At 36.2% G+C, this 25,665-nt stretch overlaps 2 protein-coding genes across 4 annotated transcripts; one reads left to right on the forward strand and one right to left on the reverse strand.

Moving 5' to 3' along the window:
• Positions 1–726: 726 nt before the first annotated feature.
• Positions 727–10,138, forward strand: LOC105225800 (uncharacterized). Its single transcript, XM_011204432.4, has 3 exons — positions 727–1,308; positions 8,594–8,769; positions 8,946–10,138. Exons 1-3 carry the CDS (start codon positions 1,219–1,221, stop codon positions 9,520–9,522), a joined length of 843 nt encoding a protein of 280 aa, XP_011202734.2. The 5' UTR covers positions 727–1,218; the 3' UTR covers positions 9,523–10,138.
• On the reverse strand, positions 10,122–25,403 carry LOC105225808 (uncharacterized). 3 transcript variants are annotated; one of them, XM_049447146.1, is made up of 4 exons: positions 24,510–25,403; positions 15,400–15,763; positions 15,005–15,297; positions 10,122–10,762 (listed from the first exon to the last, which is right to left on the reverse strand). In XM_049447146.1, exons 1-4 carry the CDS (start codon positions 25,084–25,086, stop codon positions 10,686–10,688), a joined length of 1,311 nt encoding a protein of 436 aa, XP_049303103.1. In that variant the 5' UTR covers positions 25,087–25,403; the 3' UTR covers positions 10,122–10,685. The 3 variants fall into 3 exon arrangements, with proteins under 3 accessions (XP_049303103.1, XP_049303102.1, XP_049303101.1); XM_049447145.1 differs by having other exon boundaries at positions 10,122–10,765; XM_049447144.1 differs by lacking the exon at positions 10,122–10,762 and adding an exon at positions 14,494–14,907.
• Between the last annotated feature and the right edge of the window lie 262 nt (positions 25,404–25,665).

Genomic DNA, 25,665 nt, shown 5'->3' on the forward strand with positions numbered 1-25,665 from the left:
TTCCTGAATGTTAGAAGTGCTGCATGCTTTGATGTTTACTCTGCGGATATACATACATACATATTTACATGCTTATATGCATGGGCTAGGTGGAAAGTGTGATGCATGTTAGGCTTGTGGCAAATGCTAGGAAGAAGTCGTTCGCTGCCTAACTTGGTCAAAGACGTCGGCCAAGTAGGGGCGCTTAACCGCATGTATATATGTATGCGTGCAACCATTTAAGTGTTAATAGATTAACAACAACAAAGAAGTTTATAAAACTAAAGCCTACTGCAGCAATTCACTGCCTCGGTCTTGATTTATTTTCTGCAAGTGCGACTCACACAAACAACAGCAACATTGACTTTGGTAAAGGCACCAGTGCGAACGACAGTGGCTGTTACATCTCATTCCTTGCACTTGAGAAACAAGTTGCTGCAGTTGTTGTTGTTCTCTTTTTCAAATTTGAACCCGTTGTTATTTTGCTTGCAACATGCTGTCTGCTTGCTTCTTTTGGCATATCACTCATTCATTTAACTAACTGGGATTCTACAACTAAGCCACCGATCGGGTTTTCTAACAACTACAACCAGCAGCCTGATCCCGCTCAGCTTAGCAGCAGCAACAACAGTTAGGTTAACTGCGAAGTGCAGCAATCCAAGCTGCCTCGAAGACGCCACACGGATAGTCGCTTGCCGCCTGTACGTTAGTAGTGCATATAAAATCTTAATCACGAGCATGAAATTCGCATTAGGTCTTCTGATATCACGACGATGTCATCGCATTCTAGCGCTCGTGCAGTGTCAAAGTGATTTCGAAATAAAATAGCAAAATAATTTAAGGTGCAAGTGTGCAATTTTATACTCTACTGTTAAAAGGACTAACAGCTGAAGGATTAAAAGTGCTTATGTGAAAAGGATAAAATTCGTTTTGCTCGCGCTAATTAACTGTTTGTCGTTCACCTTGCAAACTTTGCCAACTTTTGTAACTTTGGAGTACTTTTCTCGAGTTATCCTGCATTGAATGCGATATCCTGTCTAATTAAACACATATGTAGCGGTTAAAGTGCAGTAGCGCGGTTAATTTGAGTGTGTGTGTGAGCGTTAAGTCGGGAATAGTGAGCTATATAGATTTGAATACTACAGAATATTCAAAAGCGAAGTGTATTGTGCTGCTGGTTACTCGCTTCAATAGATCCTATAACAGAAGCGGTATAAAACTCTTTGACAAGAGTGCAAAATGAAAGCACTAATATCGTTCGGTGTAATAACACTTCTAGCATTCGCTTCTGTGAAAGCTACTCCCGCTATCAGTTCCAGTGAAAATGCGGTAATTATTCAGTTTACTTAATAAGGAAAAATAACCTTTATGAAGATCCTTATCTTGATTTTGATCTGTAAGTTTGTATGGTACCTTTATGCAATAGTGGTCCGATCTGAACAATTTGTTCGGAGATTGTAGCTTGGACAATAATCTTTGTTAAATCCTGAGAATCAAGTGATCGATGAGTGTATGTGGCAAATATATTCTGTAGTGTTCCAATATCGGCATTTCCGTCAAATGAGCAGCCTCTTGTTTAGGAAAAGACGTGTGCAACATTTTAGATCATTACCCAAAAATACTGTCATATGAACTTTGTAGCAAATATAAAATGCTCTGTTTGGAGTATAAGACGAATTTTATCGTAGAATTATCGATGAAAAAAGTTACTCCAGTTGTGCATTGGGCCTGAGAATATTTTTGGAAATAAAGAATTGAACTTTAATAGGATGCAATATTTAATAAAATGACGATTTACTCCTAATATAGGGAGGCAAATTTCTCCACTGTTCTCCACTATTTCAATACAAAACATACTTTACTTAGCTTTGGTTAGTTATACTACAATGAGCAAAAAGTGGGAGGAATTAGTTTACAACTTTAAAATTCTTAATTTATTCTTTAAAATCTATGTCGATCCCTATAATCCCCCTTGGCCCCAATAAACTTATGCCAACGTTTTTTTCCAATACTCGAAAAAGTTGTTAAAGTCAATTTCCGGAATAGTCTTCAATGTGCGTAACGATTATCGTTTAATGTCTTCAATTGACTTAAAACGGTTTCCCTGGAGCGATCGTTTGAGGTTGCTGAATAGCCAGAACTCACACCGAGCTAAGTCCGGCGATCACGGTGATTGCGGCACGATATTGGTTGAAAATCTAGCGAAAAACTTACTACGAAAATTAACTGCAGTATGCAAAGGCGCGTTATCATGGTACAAAAACCAAGAAATGTAGACTCTTAATTTCAGCCTCTTTTTAAGAACAGCTTCGCGGAAAAGACATATAACACTCAAATAGTATTCCTGGTTGACAGTTTTCGGTCGGAAGGAATTCGAAGTGCACCACACCTTGATAAACGAAGAAAACTTGATTTTTGACTTGCTTTGGCGAGGGTTTTTCGGCTTCAGGTTCTTTTTGAAACGATATTTAGTTTTCGGATCGTAAACATTGATCCAAGACTCAGTAATAATATGTTTCATGACAAAACGATTTTCACTGATACTGATGCCAGTAAGATTTCTGACTGTTAATCGTTGATTTTCAAGAACCAATTCCTTTATTTTATTGACGTGTTGATCATCAGTTGATGTTGAAACCAGTTGTAGACGTGATTCTTCGCGTTCTTGATCCTCTTTGAATAATTTGTACCAACCAAAAACACTTGCTCGCGACAAACAATTATCACCGAAAGCCTTTTCCAACGTTCCAAACGTTTCGGCACCAGAAATTTGATTCCGCACACAAAATTTAATGGAACTTCTTTGTTGAATAATTTCACTCATCGTAAAAATCGCCGAATGCACTTTATGTACTTCAGAAAGACAAGCGTATACTAAACACTAATGATTATTTTGATGTGACATTTGGCACAGACAGCCATACCAACCTAGAAAATAATATTTCGACGAATGAGTTCTCGCGAGTAAGGTGAATTAAAAAGTCTTACTATTTATTGCCCACAGTAGTATACACTGATGCTTTAGTTATTCATTGTAAGCCGAAGGATGTGAAAATACTTCTTGTTAAATAATAGTAATAGTACTCGGATCAATCCTACAGATGTTCTTTATCGTCTGGTTTTAAATGTTAAGGAATTTAAAATTCGTTTTTTTTTATAATAAATTCTGACGGTAAAATTTTCATTGGACTATTTTTCGGTAATTATTATAACGTTGTGGCAGTTTTAATCTTCCCGAAACAATCTAAACTTCACAGAATGAGATAAAATGGATGGGATAAAACAAATTGATGAAATTGGGTAGTGTGATCCAAGACCGATGAGAGTAAGTTAAAGTTTTGGTATAGTTTTCTTATGTTTGATTACTATTATAATTAGTCATCAGCTAAAAATTATTAAAAAGTTTATGATTATACTGATGTTCGTAATACACTAGTCCAATTGTTTGTCACACGTAAATTTGAGTAGCCTAGGGGAAAACTACTGAAAATACTAACAAATTTAAAATATCCTTCTTATCCAAGGCTTACATAGTTTAATATGTAATGTATTCACGTCTAAAATACCTTTTCTGTTTAGAACTTTTTCTTGAAAAAAATGGATATGAATTTATTGTCTTACAGTTCTTTGAGCTCTTATTTTATCATACATAGCCTTATATAAGTCATATGTATGGTTTTTAATGATTGTTCAAATACCTTTGAACAAAACATAAACCAACGTTCGTATGTGTTTGAAACATGTATATCGTCGTTAGTCAATACAAACATACACATATACAAATACATTTACTTAAGAGAGAATTAAAAATTGTATAGCATATAAGGATAAGAAAATCCAAATAAAAATTAGAATTCTCACTTAATGAACTTCTCTATTTTTTTCCTTCGCCAAAAGTAAGAACGCAAAGTAACTTCACTGAATTTTGACACTGGTCCTTCGAACCGGATTTCAAAATTAAAAATCCTGCATTTTCAAAACAGGCAATACAAAAAGTCTTGTATTAATAAAATACAGGCAATATGGAAAGTTGTATTTATCAAACAGACGAAAAAATTAAATTATTCATATGGGCTATAAACGATGCCTTTTCTTAAATAAAAATACAGCCAAATTTAAAAAAGATAGATACAGTCAACTGGGATCATAAAGCCTCATTTCTTAAAAGGAGTATTGAAAATTTCCAAAATTGTGAGATAGATGTTAATGGGTTAGTTTATACTGGCCGGCTGTCACGCCGTATATGGATCTTCTACTGGTGCTTAGTATTGCCAGTTGGAGGTTCAGTTTAATTTGAACTGATTAAAAAACAAACAATTTTTTCGTTTTAGCGACTTCCGTAAATCCTGTTTTTGTTTGGTAGCCAGACAGATGACATTATGGGCATCTATTTCGTATTTATTTCGTTACCCAGAATTACTTTGTAGTCCGGAACCCAGTAAAGTTACTCCAATGCGCTGGAAGTTTGAAGGGTTGCCTGAAATCCCCACTCAATTTGGGTGCTTTCTTTATACTTTTTTTCAGAAGCAACAAGTGACCACATGAGTGGTGACAGTGCAACCCCTGAGGAGTTTCAATTGCGCTAATATGAGCAATGTGGCTTGGTTCCATTCCGCGTTGATCTTTCGGCAGCTCAGAAGGGTTTACATTGTTGAATGCTTCATGATGCCCACAGCATAATCCTTATGCACTAGAGCTCTTTCTGTCTTTAGTTGTTAGCGAGTGAAGAGTAGTCTCCGTTGATCTACCCTTCGTACATATAAGCGTGCTGTGCTTCCGCTATGTTAGCTCAGAGAAGATTGTCTACAATCTGCTGAGCGCAAATCTTATAAGAACTTCTATCGACAGTGTGAAAATGGATGAAATCGGACTCACTCGCTCACTCCTCATATAACGGTACTGTTCAAAACTACTAACTAACTACTAGCGATAACTCAATAACTAATTGCTCCAGAAACGTAAAATTTTCTAGCAGGGATGGTATAAGAGAGCCTTACGCACCCACTTTTTGGTGAAATCCCATATCTTATGATCCGATCAATAACAAAATTTCGACAAAATTTAGTACGTGGCATTCTTTTCATATTTCTATGTCACAGTACGACAGTGGACGAAATCGGACAACAACCACCTACTTCCCGTATAGCACAATTTTAAGTTCCACTTGATTCGTTCAGTTTCTAGTACACAAATCAAGAAGCAATTAATATAACGGGATGAAACTTTGCCCGAATAGCGTTTTTGGTGTGTGCCACCTTATAATCAAAAATTGTTGAAATTCAACAAAAACTGTTCAATCCTCTAGGTACCGAATACTTAGACTTCGGTACCTATAGTTGACTTTTGATCAAAAATGTCAGTCAGTGTATGATATATAGTATATAATATAATCCTTCTATTATAATAGCGAGACTGTGTGTCAAAAATGGGTTGAATGGAACCAATACTGCCCTTAGCCTCCATATACTTAACTTAACTTTTCGAACTTTCGGGCGGCTTTGTAGCGCATATGTGAGTTATATCAAAAAAAATAAGAGAGCGTATTTTACTAATAACAGTATATCTTTGTGCCTAAAACAGATAAATTTGGGCGAAAACAAGGTCTAGGATTTCGAACATTCGGCTGACTTTAATCTATATAATTGATAAAACCCTTTCGATCCGAAAAGCCGTTGAAGTAAATAAAACATATTTCGCATAATTCATCGAGACAACAGGCATAGTAAAAACGTATTTTCCGTTAAAAAAACAAATTCAATGATTTAGGGGCAGAGGGAGGGGTTGGACAAATATGTCCCGTCGGTATTTTTGGAAGGGACATATTTATCCCGATCAGTACAGTGCTCTCAAGGCTTACATATTATTTCATCTGATTTTTATATGAAAGCTAGTTTTATTTGTAATACAATGAACATTTTTGGCAAACACAAGTGAAATACATATCCCATGTTAAGAATATAAAGTAAAATAAATCTTAAAATTAGTATTTATTTATAAGGTGTAAAACAATCCTTGCAAAAAGGAATCTGACATTCTTCGTATAAGGTTTTTGTACGCCTCTCCTTCTTTTGTTTTGCGCAACAAACACAACGCCTCCGATTGCGAATTTGTACCGTTAGGTTCCACCGACTATTTTTCTTTTCTACCACTGTGTCGGACAGCTGCCTTCTCCTCTCCCTCTTCAATCATTTGGCAAACATCAAACCTGTTTTACTTTCACGGAAAATGCATTGACCCTTGTTGAGCTTAATACTAATTATTGGCAATTTTTTGCGGTTTAGCATAACAGTTCCTAACGCAGCATAATTCAAAGTTTCAATGACGTTGATACTTATCGATGCATTATATGACATCAGCTTTTTGTAGCAGCTAATTTATTAACTCCGCGGTGGCCTACATTTTCTTCTACTACTCCCTCTTTTTTACCGTAGTAGATATTAAAGTCAGAGGTACATATAGCCGGAAAAAGCATCACACCTAAGCCACATTTTAATGCCTCGCTTAGTAGGCTTCAACGGCTATATATACTACTGTGTCCAAAAAATAAGGTGACATTTGAATTTAAACTGCGCGCGTCGAAGGATTTGGAGAATTACTTTTTTAGTCAAATTTCATGTCAAACAAAATATTCATTAGTGTTTGAGATACGTGTCGTTTTGTGAGCTGCTGAAAGTGAGTTAATTTGCATTAAATTTTGTTTACGGAATCAATTTTCTGCTGCGGATACGTTGAGGATGGCGCAGAAAGCCTTTGGTGATGAGGCTATGTCTAAAAAAATGAGTGCAAGTGGTATAGTGAGTTCCAAGCCGGCCGTGAACGTGTCGAAGACGAAGAGCGTCCAGAGCGACCATCAACCTCAACCGACGAAGCTCACGTTCAACAAATCAGAGATTTGGTGTTGAAAAACCGTCGATTAACAATTAGAGACCTTGCTGATGAAGTTGGCATATCGAAAGGCTCAGCCAATACAATTTTGAAGGATGTTTTGGGCCTCACGCGTCAAATCTCGACTGGTACCAAAAACATTTTTTGGAAAAAATTTATGATCATTTCGCCAAAAACTCAACCCATATCGTTCCGCGACTACCGTATTCACCTGATCTGCCGCCGAGCGACTTCTGGCTGTTCACCAAGCTCAAAAGACCACTCCGGGGACACCGTTTTTATACGATAGAGGAGATTCAAGTCGCGGCGAAGACGGAACTGAAGGCCATCCCGGAAAGTGACTACAACCAGTGTTTCGAAGATTGGAAAATCCGTTGGCATAAGTGCACTGCATCGGGAGGGGATTACTTTGAAGGGGATAAAATTGGTTTGGAAGAATAAATAAAGAATTTTCAAAATAAATACAATGTCACCTTATTCTTTGGGCACAGTAGTATTGTTTCTTAGAAGATCGGCCCTTGAACTTCGTCATACTATAGTCAATGCTCTGGTATGCACTTTCCATCCTTGAACTTAAAAATCGAGATTTCAGGCGGTCCAACACGTTTTCAATATAGTTCAATTTTCAATGTAGGATTATATTCATCACTACTAATGCCCGAAAATTGTTCACCCTCATCAGAAGGCTCCAAAATAATAGCAATTGCATTAGGATCTATTGGTTTTGGTAACAATGCTAAAAATGCACAAAAGTGATACAATTATTAATGAATATAATTTTAAAATGTTGCCAATAAATATGTGCGTCGGATTCTGACTGGGACACATACATATATCCCACAAACTTATACATACCAATAATTACAAAAAGAGAATAATACTTACCAACTTCACAACATGTCAAGAACACTAGCATATCTGTTCATTAACCTTTCAGCCGATTTAGAAACATTAAAAATACACTTGTCACATATACCGGTATACATCGGATCGAAAGGGTTAAAGTATTTTCCTAGTTTTGATCCTTACAAGTTGCAAGAGTATAAAATGTTCGGCTGAACCCGAACTTAGCCCTTAATTACTTGCTACAAATATGACCCTATACCTATACTCAGTTTTAGTGAGAATAAAACTATAATATACATACAGGGTTTGTCCGGAAAGTAGTAGGACTGATTTTAATCCGTCACGACTGTACTTCGAAGCGTGCGCGCACCGACTGGATTCGGTAGAGGACGTTCCTATCTAACGAACGTGCGGCTGGTCAGTTGTCTCCGAGCACCTTGAGAGTCAGGACAAATATTTTCGCTCAACGAAAATGCAGCGTTCGTTAGAGCAGAGGTACGCTCTTGAATTCTCTGTGAAACTCGGTAAATCTGCAACAGACACGCTTGATCAAACAGGCTTGCTTTAGCAACAAGTGGTGTGTTTCGGTGGCACCATGCCTTTTTGGAAGGTCGGGAGGAGGTCGCAGATGAAGACCAGAAGAGTGAGTAAATCCAAAGTGAAAACAATGCCTATTGTCTTTTTTGACATCAAAGGTATCGCCCGCCATGAACTTTTGAGTTCTGAACACTTGTGAATTTTTAAAAAAGTTAGATATAAAATATTTTTTTATACTGTTATATGGTATTAATACCTTTTCCTTGTAGGTATTATGAGATAGCACTTTTCAATCTTACCTCGAGTGAATACATATTTATATATCACTTTTTTAATTCACCTACAGATTCCAATCGTGAACCGTAACCAACTGGAAGAGGGATTCCTGCGTAAACTCAACATAAAATGCAGTCAGAGGGATAATCATTCTTGTATGATGCTCAAATTGATTGTGTACATGAATCGAATATTTAAAAAGTCTTCAATCGATATCAATGAGAATCTAAGAGTTTCGCAAAATAGGTAAGTATTAAGTAGATGCAACCCCAAGATGCCTAAGTGAAATTATTTCGGTGAATAAATGTCGAAATCAAAATCCAACAAACATATCAATATAATACTTGCCTTCTTAAACATTGACACAAACACAACAATACCAACACAATGTTTTAAATTCGTTTCAAATTTCTCAATTGTAGAGATATTGACTCCATACCGGATGACCCCGATGATGATTTATTGCTGGCACGTTCCATTGAATCAGATGATGAGACGCTAGGTCTGCTGGTGGCTGGAAAAATTTGGAAATTCATACGATCACGTACGCTGCGCTATAAATTTTCCGACAATGCAGACTTCGTGCTCACCACCGAACCCAAAGGCAATTTAAACTTTGGCGTATCGGTGAGTCCGGTTGAGACGTTCGAGGAGGGACGTGGCAAGATGAAAAACATGGGCCCAATGTTGATGGTAATGATGGCCAAGGCGGGCATGGTGGGTGCTATAATGCTCAAAGGCTTATTCCTGCTAGCGGGCAAAGCGTTAATTGTCTCCAAGATTGCACTGCTGCTGTCAGTGATAATCGCATTAAAAAAATTACTGTCCCAGAAGAAGCATATCGTTGAAATACCACATCACGATACCTACAGTTCGGGTTGGGCGAGAGCTTTGAATGGCTTCATAGAGGGTATGGCCGAAGTGCCGGCGCAAATAATCGCACAGGAAGCACAGGATATGGCATACAACGGACAAATGCCAAAAGAGGAAGTGCACTAAGCACACGCTAGATAGTCAATACTTAATTTATGTGGTACAAACGATTATTTATGAACATATGTATAAGTGTAATCATTACAGACGAATAAGAATATTTAATGACGGGAGGAAAGGCGCAAGCAAACAAATAAAAAGAATATATAAAAACTAAAAAAAATATTAATTGAAAAGCAGCTGCAGAAAAACTGCAATAAAATGTAAAAATCCAAAGCCAATAACTTCAGCTGACCAAGTTCAGTCGGTTATGTTGCGTAAGACTACGAACACAAACAAATCAATAATGTAGACTTTTATTCGCGCTATTAATAAAAGGAATCTATTAAATACTTATTTTACCAACAAAATATATTACTTTCTGGAATAAATGGAAAATAATTATATGGAACGGTGCTTTTATACATCTAACTCTTTTATCTACTACAATTACATATATGTTTATTTATGATATTAGAACCCCCTTAATTAAATGCCTATCCCGGCTCTCGCTTTATGTAAGAGATAAAATTTGTATAAATATAGTGTTGTTTTTGTAATGTAATACTTATTTAATTATTTATTGTACAATAATTTATTAAAATCAAGAATGAAAATAAAACGAATGAAGCTTTCAACATTGCTTTATTGTTCACTTTCTTTAGTTAATCTAAACATTTTTAAACAAATTAAAAATCGAAAGGCTTAACAACTCCAGGGTAAGAAATACTTTTCATAAATAACAACAATTACAAAAACGTACGTAATCGAACTGGCAACACAGGGCAGATTACTTATCCTACAAGTACTTATTTTTAGAATTCGTTTCAGTTGTTTTAATGTAAGTAAGGCTAATCTTAACATTAAAATAGTTTTTTTTAGATTTTGTAGCATTTCTTGCTAAACTGCATTTATTTAGTATAACTTGTACTATTATATTAAAAGAACTTATTTATGACGTATGTGTGTCTAACAGTTTTCTGGATTAGCATTTAGTTTAAATATTTTAGAAGGACACATACTTGTATATTATGATTATTCTTTTTTTTTGTATTTTCAGTACATTTTTGTATGATTGCTTTAAAGATCTACAGTAAATAAATTACAAACATAACTGTCTAAAAAGACATAACAAACAGAAGTTGCGGATTACTTAAGAGTGGCGTGAATCAGTTAGCGGAACGTTGTTTTTATGCGCGGTAATACGGGTGGTGCGGTTGTACGTAGTTGTAAACTAGCGGCCGTCTGACACCCACTCCCATTGCAGCTGCTGGAAAAGATTTTAAAATATCAAACATAAAAATCAATACCTTTTCTTTGAAAGTAAGAAATTTTAACGATATTTTGTGATAAAGGGTGTGCCAAAATTGATGCAAGATTTAAATTTTTAATAAAAGCTTGGCGGCCGCAGTTTGAAAGCTTCATACAAAATATGGGCAGAATAGCGCTTCAACTTCGTCTTCTCTGAAGATTAATTGAAATAGTGGCAAATCTAAATCTTGCATCCATTTTGATACACCCTTTATTATATTTAGACTCTCTGATAGGCGCTTGTTGGCGAAACTAGTCAACGAGTCCAGATTAATAGATCAAAGTAACAAACAGGGAGTAATATTTATTTCGTTATTAGAAGTCACAAAATTAGAAAACAAGTTTCTTATTTGCCGTTAGTAGTCTACTAACTAGTAGACCAGGGTTTATAATTTTTTAAATTACAAACAAAGGGATGAAATCTATTTTGGAATACATCAATAATCGATGAAATAAAAATAGTCATATTATCTTTCGAATTAAGGAATAGCGTTGGGTGTAACCGAACAATTTATACACTCCCGAGTCGGAAAAATCAATAGCGGGAAAAGCTCTTCATATTGCGAGAGTATAAAAATATTTCGAATGAATTGAATATTCGTTATTCGACGAAAGAGTGAATGGATTATATATTTATGGCATTAAATAGTGGTATACCTACCTATCATCATATCTTCACTTAGTTTTGCTAAGGTATATTACATATTGAAGAACGTATACGGTGTAAAACCAACCGGAAGATTGAAAGGGTTATTTTATATATAGTTTGTATATTGCTTCGATTTTACTGGGTTTTCGTAGAAAGACTTATTATAAATGCAAATAGATGCTCTCTGTGTTTCATTAAGATACCTTAACAATTTATCAATATACAAGGTATAAAGGTTAAGCGGATTTTATACTAGGTATATGGAACCGATTTTATCTAGTTTTAACACATGCTGTTATCATAAAAGTATTATCTTCAAATTTCGTCAATGGACCCCACAGATTGGCCGATATATTATATGTTTCAAATGTTACAACAATATTTATATGTATGTGCGTGAGATGGTATACTTAAGAGGCGCTATTCTTGAAATGTTAGAATACAATAACGTCAAGCACTCTCGATTTAAAAAATGTAAATTTAGTACTGTTTGGTGTCTTCATTTTCTGCTTAATTAAGGCGTTTCATAGGTTATCGTTTAACTGTATTTTGGGACGTGATATACAATACCGAACTTTACATGATGCCTTAAAATACGCATTCCTAGTTTCGTCAATATATAGCATACATGGAAGAAGAGACAAACAGTTAACCGAAATTCAACTCGTCTCGTCTATTTATTTAAGGGGTTACAAACAACAAAACTATTTAGTATAGTGTAATATGTAGCAACATATTGCGAGAACAGGAAATTCTAATCAAATGATATATTTCTACAAAAATACAAAATAATAAATTCTATTATTTTCCACTAAAGGAAAAAGTTTTTAAATCAAAATAAATTTGAGCAGTTAGTAACGGGTGATCCAAGTAGATCCACTTTTTTATCATGTTATTTTTGTTCAGTACTGTTTGGCATTTCATCATGGAAAGTCTTATGCCTGAACAACGTTTACAAATCGAAAATACACATTCTGTAAGGAATGTGTTTCGCGCGCTTCCCTCAACTTATGATCAACATAATCGGCCTACTGAGCATACTTTTCGCAACAGCATCATTCATCTTGAGACCTATGATCCATTATAGAACAATATTCGACCCAATACACCACGTCCAGCACCCTGTGAAGAAAATATAGCAGTCGTAGCTGTACAGAACACACCGTTCGACATTTTCCTGTGGAGATGTTTAAAGTCCATAGTCTTTACGGACAATTTCAATCGATTTTACCAGTCGCAATGCTCGAAAGAAGTAATCGAAAATTGGACTCAACGGATGGACCATCTGAGACGTAAACGCGGCTAATATTTGAAAAGTATAATCTTAAAAAAATAAATCCCAAATAATGTACTTTCGAACGATGACCACGCTGCCTATACATAAATATATCGAAACTAAATCCGGCTACTAAAACTTTAAACGCATTTTTCTCGAAATGCTATTTTCAGAGTAAGATATGGGTCAATATGGAAACCATTATACCTTAAAATACTTATGTGGCAGTCAATTGCACATTTAAGTTTTGGCACTAAATGCTATCCGATCAGACCTTTGCCTAGCCCTAATATACTAGCTGAGTTCAAGAACAAGAAATTTGCTCTGTCTAACTAAACTATTGCAGGGAACACAAACATTAAAGGGTTGAAGATTGGAAGAAGGTTACTCGGTCAGAAGGTTCTGATGGTAAGGAGTATTACTGGCACCAATCTTATTAAGAGTTAGGTGAAAGATAATGAAGCATAGAAGAAGAGGAGAGTTTGTTGGTGTGGAATATACATATTTTGAAGACCAATTTGTCACATTTCACGCTTATCCACCTCGAATACCCAAAAAGACGGGGATCCTAAATTAAATTGGCTTCATGATAAAAATTTCCACTGGGCTCTGCTGGATAAAAAGTGAAACTCCACCCAAGGGATTGGATGAGGTGTGGAACCGTGTGCAGGCGGAAACAATGAATCGAAATAATTACTAATATCGATGCGTTTTTACTATACATATTTTACTGACATAAATGTCATTGTTGTCCAGTGTGTACCCAGTTAAATTTTACTTGTTTTTACTAAAGGAATTTCAGTCTAGGCTAACTTTGAACCAAAATGAAACAACAATTGAATCTATATGGTGACAGTGTCGGCTAGCATAAATAACATAAGCACATACAAGGTCTGTCGCAAAAGAAACAGGACTGTTAAAGAACAACAAAAAATTAATATTTTTCAAAAGTTATATTTTTTTATTCAAAGTAGTTTCCTTATGCTTCGATACAGCATTTAGCCCGATTAGCATTTCAAATAAGTGTTTAAGGTAATTTTTCGGAATGCTCTTGAGAATATCGTCCGTCGCCTTTTGGATAGCTGAAATGTCCTGAAACCAGTGTCCTTTCATGTGCAAATGAAGTTTTACAAATAGGTAAAAATCACAGGGTGCTAGATCAGGTGAGCAGGGTGAGTGATTAATGGTTAATATGAAGTTTTTTGTCAAAAAATCAGTGACAAGCGTCAACCGATGACACGGCGCATTATCGTGAAAGACCCTGCCTCACGATATTGTGGTCGAGCACGACGAATGCGTCACAAAAGACGCTTCATAACACCAAGGTAAAACACAGCATTAATCGTTTGGCCAGGTGGGACGAACTATCGGTGTACAATACCCTCGGAATCGTAAAAACAAATCAGCATTGTCTTTATCCAAGTAAAACAAAATTGAATATTTGCTCTTTGTTCAAAATGCATTTTACGACCGATGACCAAAAGCTGCTGTCACTTTTTGTTCGATAACATCGATTGTAGCTATCCAATTGTCTTCAAATTTTTACGAAATGTCAACAAGAGATCAAACTTTTTATATCATATACCCACCAATAGGGGGCGCCACCAGAAACAGTTATATTAAAAAAAGTTCTGTTTCTTTTGCGACAGACCTTGTATTTCACGGATAAAAAAAGAAATACCTCATATCACATTTACGTCTCTTTGTATTAAAAAGAAAATACATATCTTCTAATGCAATATAAGGTACATGGTTTATGGAAGGGCTTGTTTCTTATGCTAACTTAAATTTCTCTTCTTCCTCGACCGATTGTACAATATATACACCATGCACATACATACATATGCAAGTTTGGCTGGTTAACTGTATGAAAGGTTATGGACACTGTCTGCTTTCTTATTCAGTTGCATGCCCAAAAACTCGAACGTATCTTTAATATTCTCCTCCTCATTGAATATATCGTCTTCGCCTAATTCCACTTCCTCCTGTCCTTCTTCTTCGTTTGCGGCCGCTGCGGCAGCCAAGGCCACTTTTACAGCTATTTGTTCGTCATTGCGTCGACTCCAATTTTGGTTGCGCATCAAAAATTCATTATAACGAGTTGGCTTAAACGGATGCCCGTAAAATGTACGTTTAAATGGACTATTAACGGAACGCAATGGCATTCGCCAGCCAACTGGGATTTGTAATTGAATGCAACCGACAGGAGAAGCGAAAACATACATATATTGTCAAGGTAGGCCTCTAAAGGTTGCCCAGCTAAGTATACTCACTCTTTCCCAACCAGGAGTCCTCGCGCTTTACTTTCGGTCCCAGATGCACCGCATTCAGCGCAGCCAACACCTGTGTACTGTTTTGCATATCGGCAATGTTGTGATGTAAACTGCTTTCCGCGGCGAGATTTTCGATACCTGAGTGCCCGACGCCGTGGTGTTGCATGGGGGCAGCGGCTAATTGCAATGCGGCAGGGTACATTTCTCCGCCCGACGCCATTTCGGGATGCATGCCATAATCCATGCTGTATGGCATCATGTAGGGTGTGTGTTCAGGGAATTGATACATCATTCTGCGTTAGAGTGAATAGATTTTAATTAGATTTCTGCGAACTCAATAGCCAAATTTGCGTGTAGCACTGTGCAAATACATGGAATTATGTGATGGTACTCACTTTTCTGAGGCATTATCCATTAGCTTTTTCACAATAACCATTGCCGCTACAATGAATGCCAATTTGGAGACGGCTAATGCTTTGAGTGTCAGCAAACCGACTGCTTTTGCAGCTACCATGGTCCATCCAAAAGTGGTTGCGGCCAAATACATTGGTATGTACATTTGGAATTGCTTTTTGTCTTTTTCTTGTTTTTGTTTGCGGAACCGTCCACGAAGACCACCGCCACCGCCATTACCTCCTCCTCCCAACAGACCGCCACCACCGTTGCCACCGCCAATACCTGAACCTAGACTGCTAAGAAGACCTTCTCCACCGCCTCCACCACCGCCGCCTAGACCACCACCCCCAAGTCCACCTCGACCTGCAAAAAAAAAAAAAACAAATTTAAAAGTAAATTCAGAAAAGAAAGAATCTTATTTCATATTTTTACCGTACCACTTAACAGCTATGTAATTGTAACCTCGATTAAAACTGATTTAGCAGAGTGTTATAGTTTTTTCGCCTAACGGTTACACGTATCACCTAAACCTAAGCGAGATAGATATAGGGTTATATTTATATATGTATATGCTCAGGATGTCGAGAAAAGTTGAAATCCAGATGACTATCTGTCCGTCCATGCAAGCTGTAACTTGAGTAAAAATTGAGATATCTTTGATGAAAGTTGGCATGCGGGTTCTTTTGTAAAAAAAATTACGAGTTCTTAGAAAGGCGTAATTAGACCACTGTCACGCCCACAAAGTGCCATTTACCGAAAATCTATAAAGAGCCATAATTAAGCACTAAATTAAGATAAAAACCTGTATTTTGGCACAGATCGCGGTATCAAGGGCAAAAACTTTTGAAAAAGTGGGCGTGGCGCCACCCTCTAATAAGTTTAATGTACATATTAAGCTACTAAAGCTGGAACAACCAAATTTGCTCAGCATAAATATTTTAAGAACTCCTACCAACAGTGTAAAAAGAATAAACTCGGAAGATAACCCCGGTCACTCCCTATATAGCGGTACCGTTTAAAACAATTAAAAGCGCAATAAAGCAATACCTAATTACGTCTGAGACATTAAATTGTACCTCCGATATAGTAGAAGAGGCCCTATTGGAAATTGGACAATGGGCGTGGCACCATTTACTATTCAGCATTCTTCTGATATTCCAATATCACGATGCGAAAATGGGCGAAATCACACCATAACAACGCCTATTTACCATATATCGCAAAGTTAAATTCCACTGGATTCTTTCATTTTTCAGTACCCAAATCAAGAAGTAATTAAGGGAATGGAATAAAAGTTTGCAGTAATAATTCTTTTACAGAAGAGCACCTTTTGATCAAAAATTGTTCCAAATTCAACCAAAACTGTTCAAGATCGTAGACCGAATATGAGTACCCCAGTATATAATATATAGTTGACTTTTGGCGGAAAAATATTGTTCAATGTGTGAGATAGGCAACTGAAATTCAGACAGAATCTTTTGCTGACAATAGGTATTCTGTGTATCAAAAACCCCATATATCTAAAGTAAAGATTTTCTAACTTCCAGGTGACTTAATGGTGGAAATATCGACCAATATTTCAGTTATCGCAATGAAAATTACAGAACAAGTTTTGTTCGTAACAGTACATCATTGTACCTAAAATATATAAAATTAGGCGAAAACTTGACTTAGCGCCCACATAAATATTGCCAAAATTTTCGCATATTCACTTGATTTTGTTCTATATAATTGGTTATTGTATGAAAAGCACCTTAATGAAACCCAGGGAACATTTTTTGAGTATGTGGCATATTAATAGTATGTGAAATGAGCAAAAATAGATCAAATCGAGTCGATACTATCCCCCACTCCCATATACTACATATACAATAATATTCGTTTTTCTAACAAATCTTATGCCGAACATGTCGGTCAGTGTATGAGTTATATCGAATATGCATGGACTCCCATCCTCTGGTTGACATTTTACACCTTAACTTATTTCTCTGGCAAAGATTCCTCCAAGTTACAAGAGAATAAAATGTTTAGTTGAACCCGAACTTGGCCCTTCCATAGTTGTCCACTGTAATTTCTACAAATATTGTATCAGTAGGCGAAGTTAATCACATCGATAAAGTTTTGGTACCGCATTTATTGAAACCTATAGTTATTTGAGTATCAGGGTAGATATAGAGTAAGCAGATTGACATGGAGTATCGAATAGCAGTGCGTTAAACTCAGCGGTTGGAACGGAAATTGGATCAGGTTTATTAACCGATCTATTCTACGTATGCTTTTAAGCAAACTTAATAAGAAAACTCAAGTGTTGCACATGTTATAAAGTCAATGGGAGGCGAAAATAAGTATAAATATTTGCAATATGGGAGTTGATGAGATATATGTAGTATATATGACCTTCGTCCATTTTAGCCATTTTGAATCAATATAAAAAGTAAAGATGGAACAATTTTAACACTGCCTGTTACTAGGAAATTCTTATGAATTAAATTTACTCTACGTTTTATTCTATATCCGAAATATAATATATTATATTAAGAGAAGAAAACACGTTAACTGCGGTTGCACCGAAGCTATAATACTTTTTATACTCTCGCAACAAAGTTGCTAAGGAGAGTATTATAGTTTTGTTCACATAACGGTTGTTTGTAAGTCCTAAAACTAAAAGAGTCAGATATAGGGTTATATATACCAAAGTGATCAGGGTGACGAGTAGAGTTGAAATCCGGATGTCTGTCTGCCCGCCCGTCCGTCTGTCCGTCCGTCCGTGCAAGCTGTGACTTGAGTAAAAATTGAGATATCATGATGAAACTTGGTACACGTATTTCTTGGCTCCATAAGAAGGTTAAGTTCGAAGATGGGCAAAATCGGCCCACTGCCACGCCTACAAAATGGCGGAATGCGAAAACCTATAAAGTGTCATAACTAAGCCACAAATAAAGATATTAAAGTGAAATTTGGCACAAAGGATCGCATTAGGGAGGGGCATTTTGGATCCCTTGTGGAAAAATTGTCGTGAACGGATTATAACTTTTCAAGGTCACTGATATCGAACACGAAGAACTCAGTACCTAACCTAACCTAACCTAATTTTTCACCGAAAATATCGGTAAATCTCTCAGAATTTAATTCTAATTAATTTTACAGCAAAATAAAAAAATATGTAAATGACGGATAATGAAATCTCGATTATCACTTTATCATGCGAGAGTATAAAATGTTCGGTGACACCCGAACTTAGCCCTTCCTTACTTGTTACATATAGAAAATATATCTTACAGGAACTTTGATCGTTCAGATGCTATAATAGCCTGATATCGCCGGTGTTACAAACAATTGAATATACAGTGCCCAGGCTATTGTTTGTTCGCGATTAGTTATGATTAATATCAATAGTATGAAACTGATACAAAAATTATTTTGCGAAATATTTTACTTAACTTTTTTGTGATTAATATTTATATCCCGAACTGGGTAAATTTTGAGTTTTATCAAGTTTTTAACACTCTAAAGGAGACCCTATAAAATATATGTTTATCATTTATGTATAATATATCAGCCTGATCCGCTGAGTCGATTTAGCCATATCCGTCTGTCCATCTGACTGTCTATATGTATTTTGTACACGTTCTTTACTCCCCAAGAAGCTGTTCATTTTTTGGAACTGCCGACATTGGACCACAAAAGCATATATTTGTCATACAAACTGAACGGTCAAACCAAACACATTTAACAAATTGGACGGACACTGATTATAATCTAAATCTACGAATAAATTATTCAGATCGAAAACCTATAGCATAAATTATCCGAATTAAGTTCTTATGGAGAACTATTTTATTTCTGAAGAGTGTTATAGCTTCCGTGCAATCAAAGTTTATTTTTTTTAATTAACTTAAAATTGTAAAAGTTGTCAGATTAATGCTCACAAATTTTATCAAGTGCTACAGCTATACGAAGTCGTAAGCTAGCTTTAAATATCCTGGCTGGCTTCTTCTGATAAAATGTTAATTATGAAATGCTACAACTTAATACATTTTAGCGCTAAATATAGACTATGCTCTAAATACAATTTAGAATTTTCGATGTTGTACATAATGGGAATTATAATCATTAGCCACCATATACCACAAACTAAATTTGACAACACATAGTACAAGATTTGTAGACTACCTAAGTTTATAGCAGTGTTGTCCAACGTGACGCATAGGCCGTGGACAACGCTGGTCTATAGTAATGAATAGCATTTGCCAAGTAAGCACTTTACACTTGAATGCAGCTAACAAACCTACATGACAGGGTTAGTAATAATATCTTCGAAGAAATATTGTGAACACAATACTCTTGATTACAGTTAACCTTTGTTATATATAACTAATAATCGAATACCCTTTAAGTCTTTGACATATGAACTCCATGGCTGGGAAATTTTATGTACCTACTTATTCACAGTCGACTAATACACATGCTCACAATACAAACTAAGCTTTTAACGAATCGTTTCACATTATACAACATGTGCTTATGAAACACAATGTATTTGTTATTCCGATTAGTAGCACATAATATTTCTAAATGCATGTGTACATATATGGTACGCAGGGCAGTCAGTATTGAGAGATGAGTATGATGAGGGCGCGTTATTTATTAATTCACTTAAACACACACATTAGCATCTACCATGTGGAGGTAACAGCCGAACGAAGGCAGTTCGATAACAGTGCAGTTCTGCATTCACCCAGCGTGTCCCCAATACTTACGAAACAGTTTTGTTCACCTAACAGACGCTTGTACTAGTACCATCGATAAATATGTATTCAAAATAATATCATAAACTAATTAATCAAGAATAAAGTACCAACTTTAAAAATCAAAATAAACACTGGATATTAAGAGTCAATACAGAAATTGAAAATTGCTTTTAGTGGGCATTGTATTGTTTCTCATATTCTTTATTTACATAAAAGTGGCATAACTCCCTAATGATTAACTCCAAAAAACAGTTTTTACTGTAATTCAGGTTGAGTACTGGACAATGGAGGTGGTACTGACCACACAACAAATACAGGAGTAATGTCAAAAAAAAAAATATTTGTCTCAAAGTTTTAATGTTAATTTCAACGTTAATTAACGGGACGCATAACTAAATCAATACACATCGTAACAAAAATTAGATCAATAAATTGAGAAAAAGGTGTATACTAAATACTAAAATCGCATCTGTATCCATTTTCTGAGAACAGTATAATTTTTGAACAAACAAAAGCCGCGATGTTTAAAATGTAAAGAAAAGTGTTGTAGAAGACATTTTCAAATTCGAACGTTCTGTGTGAATTTTTGGCAACACTTGCAACAGCTTCACGTGCTACCGTCACTAAATTTTTGGCTACACATCAGCAGAGTATCAGCAAATACTCGTATGCTATAACTGCTGTAATTATTACGTAGCTCGATCGCAATCATAGTCACGTGATGTGTGCTGCGTTTGCTCAGTCCAGACAACAAGTGCGTAATGTACATAACTCGCATACCATTCAAGCTAGAATAACCAATGTTTCCCGTATAGCCTAATTTTAAGCTCAATCTGATTCCAAAATGCTAACCAAGCACCAATGAATGTGTTGGGATAAAACTTTGCCCGAACAGTGCGCGTCAACTAGGCCACTTTATGACCAAAAAGTTTCCAAATCAGACCAAAACATTTGAAGATCCCAGATACCGAATATGTGCATGAAAATTCCTATTGTGACTTTTTATCGAAAATCTTGGTCAATCTCTGAGATACATTATAGAAATTCGGGGATAATCCTCCCATACAGGGTTTGTCCGGAAAGTAATAGGACTGGTCATCTTCTGCCGCGACTGTACTTCGGAGCGTGTATACACCGACTGGATTAGATAGAAGGCGTTCCTAACTAATGAACAACGGAGTAACTATTCGACAGAGACGTTTGGTATGATCAAGCAGGCTTACGCAGATGTTGCTTTAGCAAGAAGTGGTGTGTTTCGGTGACACTAGGCCTTTTTGGAGGGCCGGAAAGAATTCGCATATGAAGACCGTGCTGGGAGACCTGCGACTTCGACAAACACGGACAATGTGACTCGTGTGCGCAAAGTTTTGAGTCAGATGTTAAATTTATCAAAATCTTTTGTTCATGACATTGTGACGGAGTACTAGAACAAGCAAGGTGTGGACGGAGATGGTCCCAAAATTACTCACTGACGACCAAAATTTTAGCATATGTGGAAGTTACCCTCAATTTTTGAATAACGTAATCACAGATGACGAGTCATAAAGCTTTGGGTATGATATGATATGATAAAGGCCGATGAAAGGCTAGCATTTTGAGACACCAGAAGAAAAGCAAGCAGCATGCACCTCGGCTCTCAAGGTTATTCCGGGGAATGCCTTCCGTGAGCCATCAATGCTTAGAAAGTGTGCTGCATCGACGCAAAAGGAGCCTATTTTGAAAGGTTTTAAAGAATTGCAACGATTGGTTCAATAAATTTTTTTAAAGCCCCTTAGGCCTATTACTTTCTGGACTAACCTTGTATCTAATAGAAACATTTTCGAACTTCCAGTTGCTTTATAGCGCATATATCGGCAAATGTGTGAGTCGTTTTATAAAATTGAGGGAGCATGTTTTTCAATAACGGTGCATCTTTTTGCCTAAAATTTATAAAATTGTGTGAAAACTTACCCTAGACTTACTTAATAACCTTATGCACCTGAAGATATTCCCTAGGCCTTTATGTATATATCTTATGATCCAGTACATAGAAATTTTCCAGATACCAGACATTTTGACCAACATAAACGCTGTATTGTCAAATGGAAAATCTAAAAGGGTGTAAATCTTTATGTAGGGTATATTTCGGCTACAAGAAGGTCTGGACTGATTACATTCAGAAATATATAACCAAGCAATTTTATGAGTTATTCATGCATTGACCGACATTTTTGACATAAACTCTGCCAGAATTATGAAAATCCTAATATAAAGTAAGTGAATTTCAGGTATTTCGTGAACCAATTTCACAAATAAGCTGTAGAATATTAAAACAAGTTAGAAAGTGTTAAGTTCGGGTGTAACTGAACATTTTATAAGTTACTTTTGCAACTTGTAAAAATCAAATACCGGGAAATTCCTTCAGGTGCTGTAAAAAAGTCTATTAAAACTGTTGAGAAAAAGGTAAACATCCGTTAATTGATGAAATCGTGAATTAATTACAATAAAATTTGGTATCTTCTTGACTTATATTGAAGGTCATTAACTTGGGCTTAGTTTTGTTGCTATATTTTAATTTCCATTTCCTAAATCTATGTTAAAAATCTTCGAATGAGATATGTATGCTTTTAACTTGTCTGAAGAAGGTAAATATATTATACTGAGTGGATGAGGTAAACGTCAATCAGAGAATCGGATATTTGGAATATGAGGTTTACACCAAGATATTGACGTATTCCGCTCCAATTAATATACCAGATACTAACAAAATTCTCCCAGGGTTTTATCAAAGTACCTCATTACAATCACCAATCATACGGAGTAGAGCAAACCGGGTATTCGAAAACCCTGATATTAATTATATAGGGGCTAGACCAAGTTTTCGCTCTAATTTATCTATTTTAGGCACAAAGATACACTGTTCTGAGTAATTGTCAATCTGTCAGTTCTATTTTCCGATGTGTCCGATATAAAGTCACCAGGTAGTTCGAAAATATTTATATTGAACAGCTTAGGTTGTATTTGGACATAAAGGCAAAGTTTTACGTCGTTATAGTACTTAATTACTTCTACATTTGTATACTGGAAAGTGAAAGAATCAAATGGAATTTAAAATTGTGTTATAATGTAAGTAGGCGTGGCTGTAGTCCGATTTCGTCCATTTTTCTGACCAGTTTTAATTCTGGTTTTGTTCACCTAACGGTCAAGATGACAAGAAAAATTAAAATCCGGGTGACTGTCTGTCTGGCCAACCACCCGTCTGTCCATGCAATCTGTAACTTGAGTAAAAATTGAGATATATTGATGAAACTTGATATTCCACGCTCACAAAACGTCGTTAACCGACGTTGATTCTTGTTAGTTTCAAGAATATAAAATGTTCGGTTGCATCTGAACTTAGACCTTTCTTACTTGTTTTAGTGCTTAGTTTTGTCACTTTATAGGTTTTCCTTTAGTGGCGTGTTGTGGGCGTGACAATGTTCCTATTTCGCCCATCTACGAAATTCTCCTTATTTTTTGCGAAAAAGCATGCGTACCGAATTTCAGCAAGATGTCTTAATTTTTACTCAAATTGCAGGGCGGATGAACGGACAGACAGACAGTCCCCCGGATTTCAATTTGTCTTTAATATAAAACTATAATACTCTGTATCAACGTGTTGCGAGAGTATAAAATCACAGGTCAGACTTTATCTATATATTAACTTTGTTAAGAGCTTACATAATATAATAAAAGATTAGGTATTCCATAAGCTCAATTTCGAAACTTAAATGCAAATAATTTGATTTGGGGCTAACTTCGAAAAAGGAAGCAATTATTTTGTTATTGAACATTCAATCTCTCGAAAAAGTTTGATGTGGTCCAATATCCAGTCGAGTGTAATTAATATCATCTTGTATTACACCAAGAACCCCAACACTTAACGTTTAAATCTTTCCTGTGAATTGCAATTTACAGTTTTGTGCGCTTCCGAATATACTAAACAATTTCTTAAAATTGGCAAACCGTCCTAAAACAGATTCGACAAGAAATTGTTTAAAGGCTCAGGTTATTTAATGTTCTTGTGACAGAGGGATTGGAATATCTTTTTGAAATGGGAAATATTGTACAAAAAATCTCTGATCACAATTTCTTCCCAAAATTCCTACTCTATCGTAAATCTTCGTCTATTGTTCGTTTTGTCTTTCCGTTACAGGCACGTTCAAATTCGATTAAGATTATTAAATATTTAATCACTTTTTAGGAAAAATTATTATTATGATAAATTATTGATTCTGTTAATATTATCACTTGTGACATTGTTTTTCTTACGTACAAAGCAATTAATCACTTATTTTAGCAACCAGTCTATTCTTACTCCTAAAACACTGCAACACTACCTTGACTGCCGCTCGCTTTCTTCAGCAACGCAATTTCAATGTAATTTCCATCATCCTCTGCACGTTGCACGCTGAACACCATCGGCCCCACAGGTATACGTATAGCATTTCCACTAATAAAATCAACGAAACTCGAAATGCCTCGACCCGTTGCGGCACCACCCAATTTTTCTTTGTCCTTTTCACCCACTGGTGGCAACTTTGCTAAATCCATGAAACCCAAGCTAATGGTCTCGCCGTGCCTGTAAGCCTGCAACATGTCAGAGGCTAGTGTATGGAGGCAACTGGCATTATTAGCACATTGCCAAGACATTTTTTCTGAAAAGTCCCTTTTCATGCTGACATTTGACCTCTGCGGAGTAGGCTGTTGCTTTTTATAGCTTGGCTCATTAGCCGCAATTGACTCGGCCTCCTCCGTCTCTGTCTCGCCTTCGCCAATGGCATTGGTATTGCCACTAGCAACCGATGATAGCGCACGCGAATGCAATGCCGATCGCACAACGGAGATTTGCACGCACAGAACAAGCCACAAACAGAATGCCGAAGCTGCGAGCGCCCGTTTATTCGAGTACGACATTCTGGGAAATTTTTTTTTTGTTCACCGACAATGCTAGTTCTCTAAGATTATGTCGATATATGTTCCTATTTATATTATTCCTGTTTAACAGCTCGAGAGCACATCTATTATTTACACTGATCGTTAACGCAACGCAAATGTCCTTGACATTGGACTGCGCGGCTGCACATTCGCCACCACTTTTCACCACTCTTGCACCACTTTTCTGAGAGTTTTAGAGTTTATATCAATAATTTCTGTAAGATATATAAAATTAGGAATTACGATAGAACGCGAGCGCGAACGTATTTTGCGGCAAAATGCGAAGTAGACTAAACACTCGACTGGGCATGCAACACGGTTTTATTGTCTTTGCCAGCCAGCAAGGCCGTGCAGATCTATCGCCCCTGCCGCTATGTGCATAGGAACGTTTCGCTTCTGTATATGTATATGTATGTATGTAGGTGTATGTAATAGTACATATATTAATTAGACAGTAATTTTGTTACCATTTTTCTTTGCTGCAATCTTCGCACTTATCATGTGTAATTTCTATGCTTTTAATATTCACTTACACCGCCTTGGCATCTGTGGCGCCTT

Source organism: Bactrocera dorsalis, chromosome 2, assembly GCF_023373825.1.
Source record: "Bactrocera dorsalis isolate Fly_Bdor chromosome 2, ASM2337382v1, whole genome shotgun sequence".
Classification (NCBI taxonomy): domain Eukaryota; kingdom Metazoa; phylum Arthropoda; class Insecta; order Diptera; family Tephritidae; genus Bactrocera; species Bactrocera dorsalis.

What these genes read in the sequence shown, in the direction of transcription:
- LOC105225800 (XM_011204432.4), top strand. Translation starts at nt 1,219, where the DNA reads ATGAAAGCACTAATATCGTTCGGTGTAATAACACTTCTAGCATTCGCT. An exon ending in TCAGTTCCAGTGAAAATGCG is followed by an intron (nt 1,309 to 8,593) that starts GTAATTATTCAG and finishes ATTCACCTACAG; the next exon opens with ATTCCAATCGTGAACCGTAA. An exon ending in CTAAGAGTTTCGCAAAATAG is followed by an intron (nt 8,770 to 8,945) that starts GTAAGTATTAAG and finishes TCTCAATTGTAG; the next exon opens with AGATATTGACTCCATACCGG.
- LOC105225808 (XM_049447144.1), bottom strand. Translation starts at nt 25,086, where the DNA reads ATGTCGTACTCGAATAAACGGGCGCTCGCAGCTTCGGCATTCTGTTTG. An exon ending in ATGGATAATGCCTCAGAAAA is followed by an intron (nt 15,298 to 15,399) that starts GTGAGTACCATC and finishes ACTCTAACGCAG; the next exon opens with AATGATGTATCAATTCCCTG. An exon ending in GGACTCCTGGTTGGGAAAGA is followed by an intron (nt 14,908 to 15,004) that starts GTGAGTATACTT and finishes TACAAATCCCAG; the next exon opens with TTGGCTGGCGAATGCCATTG.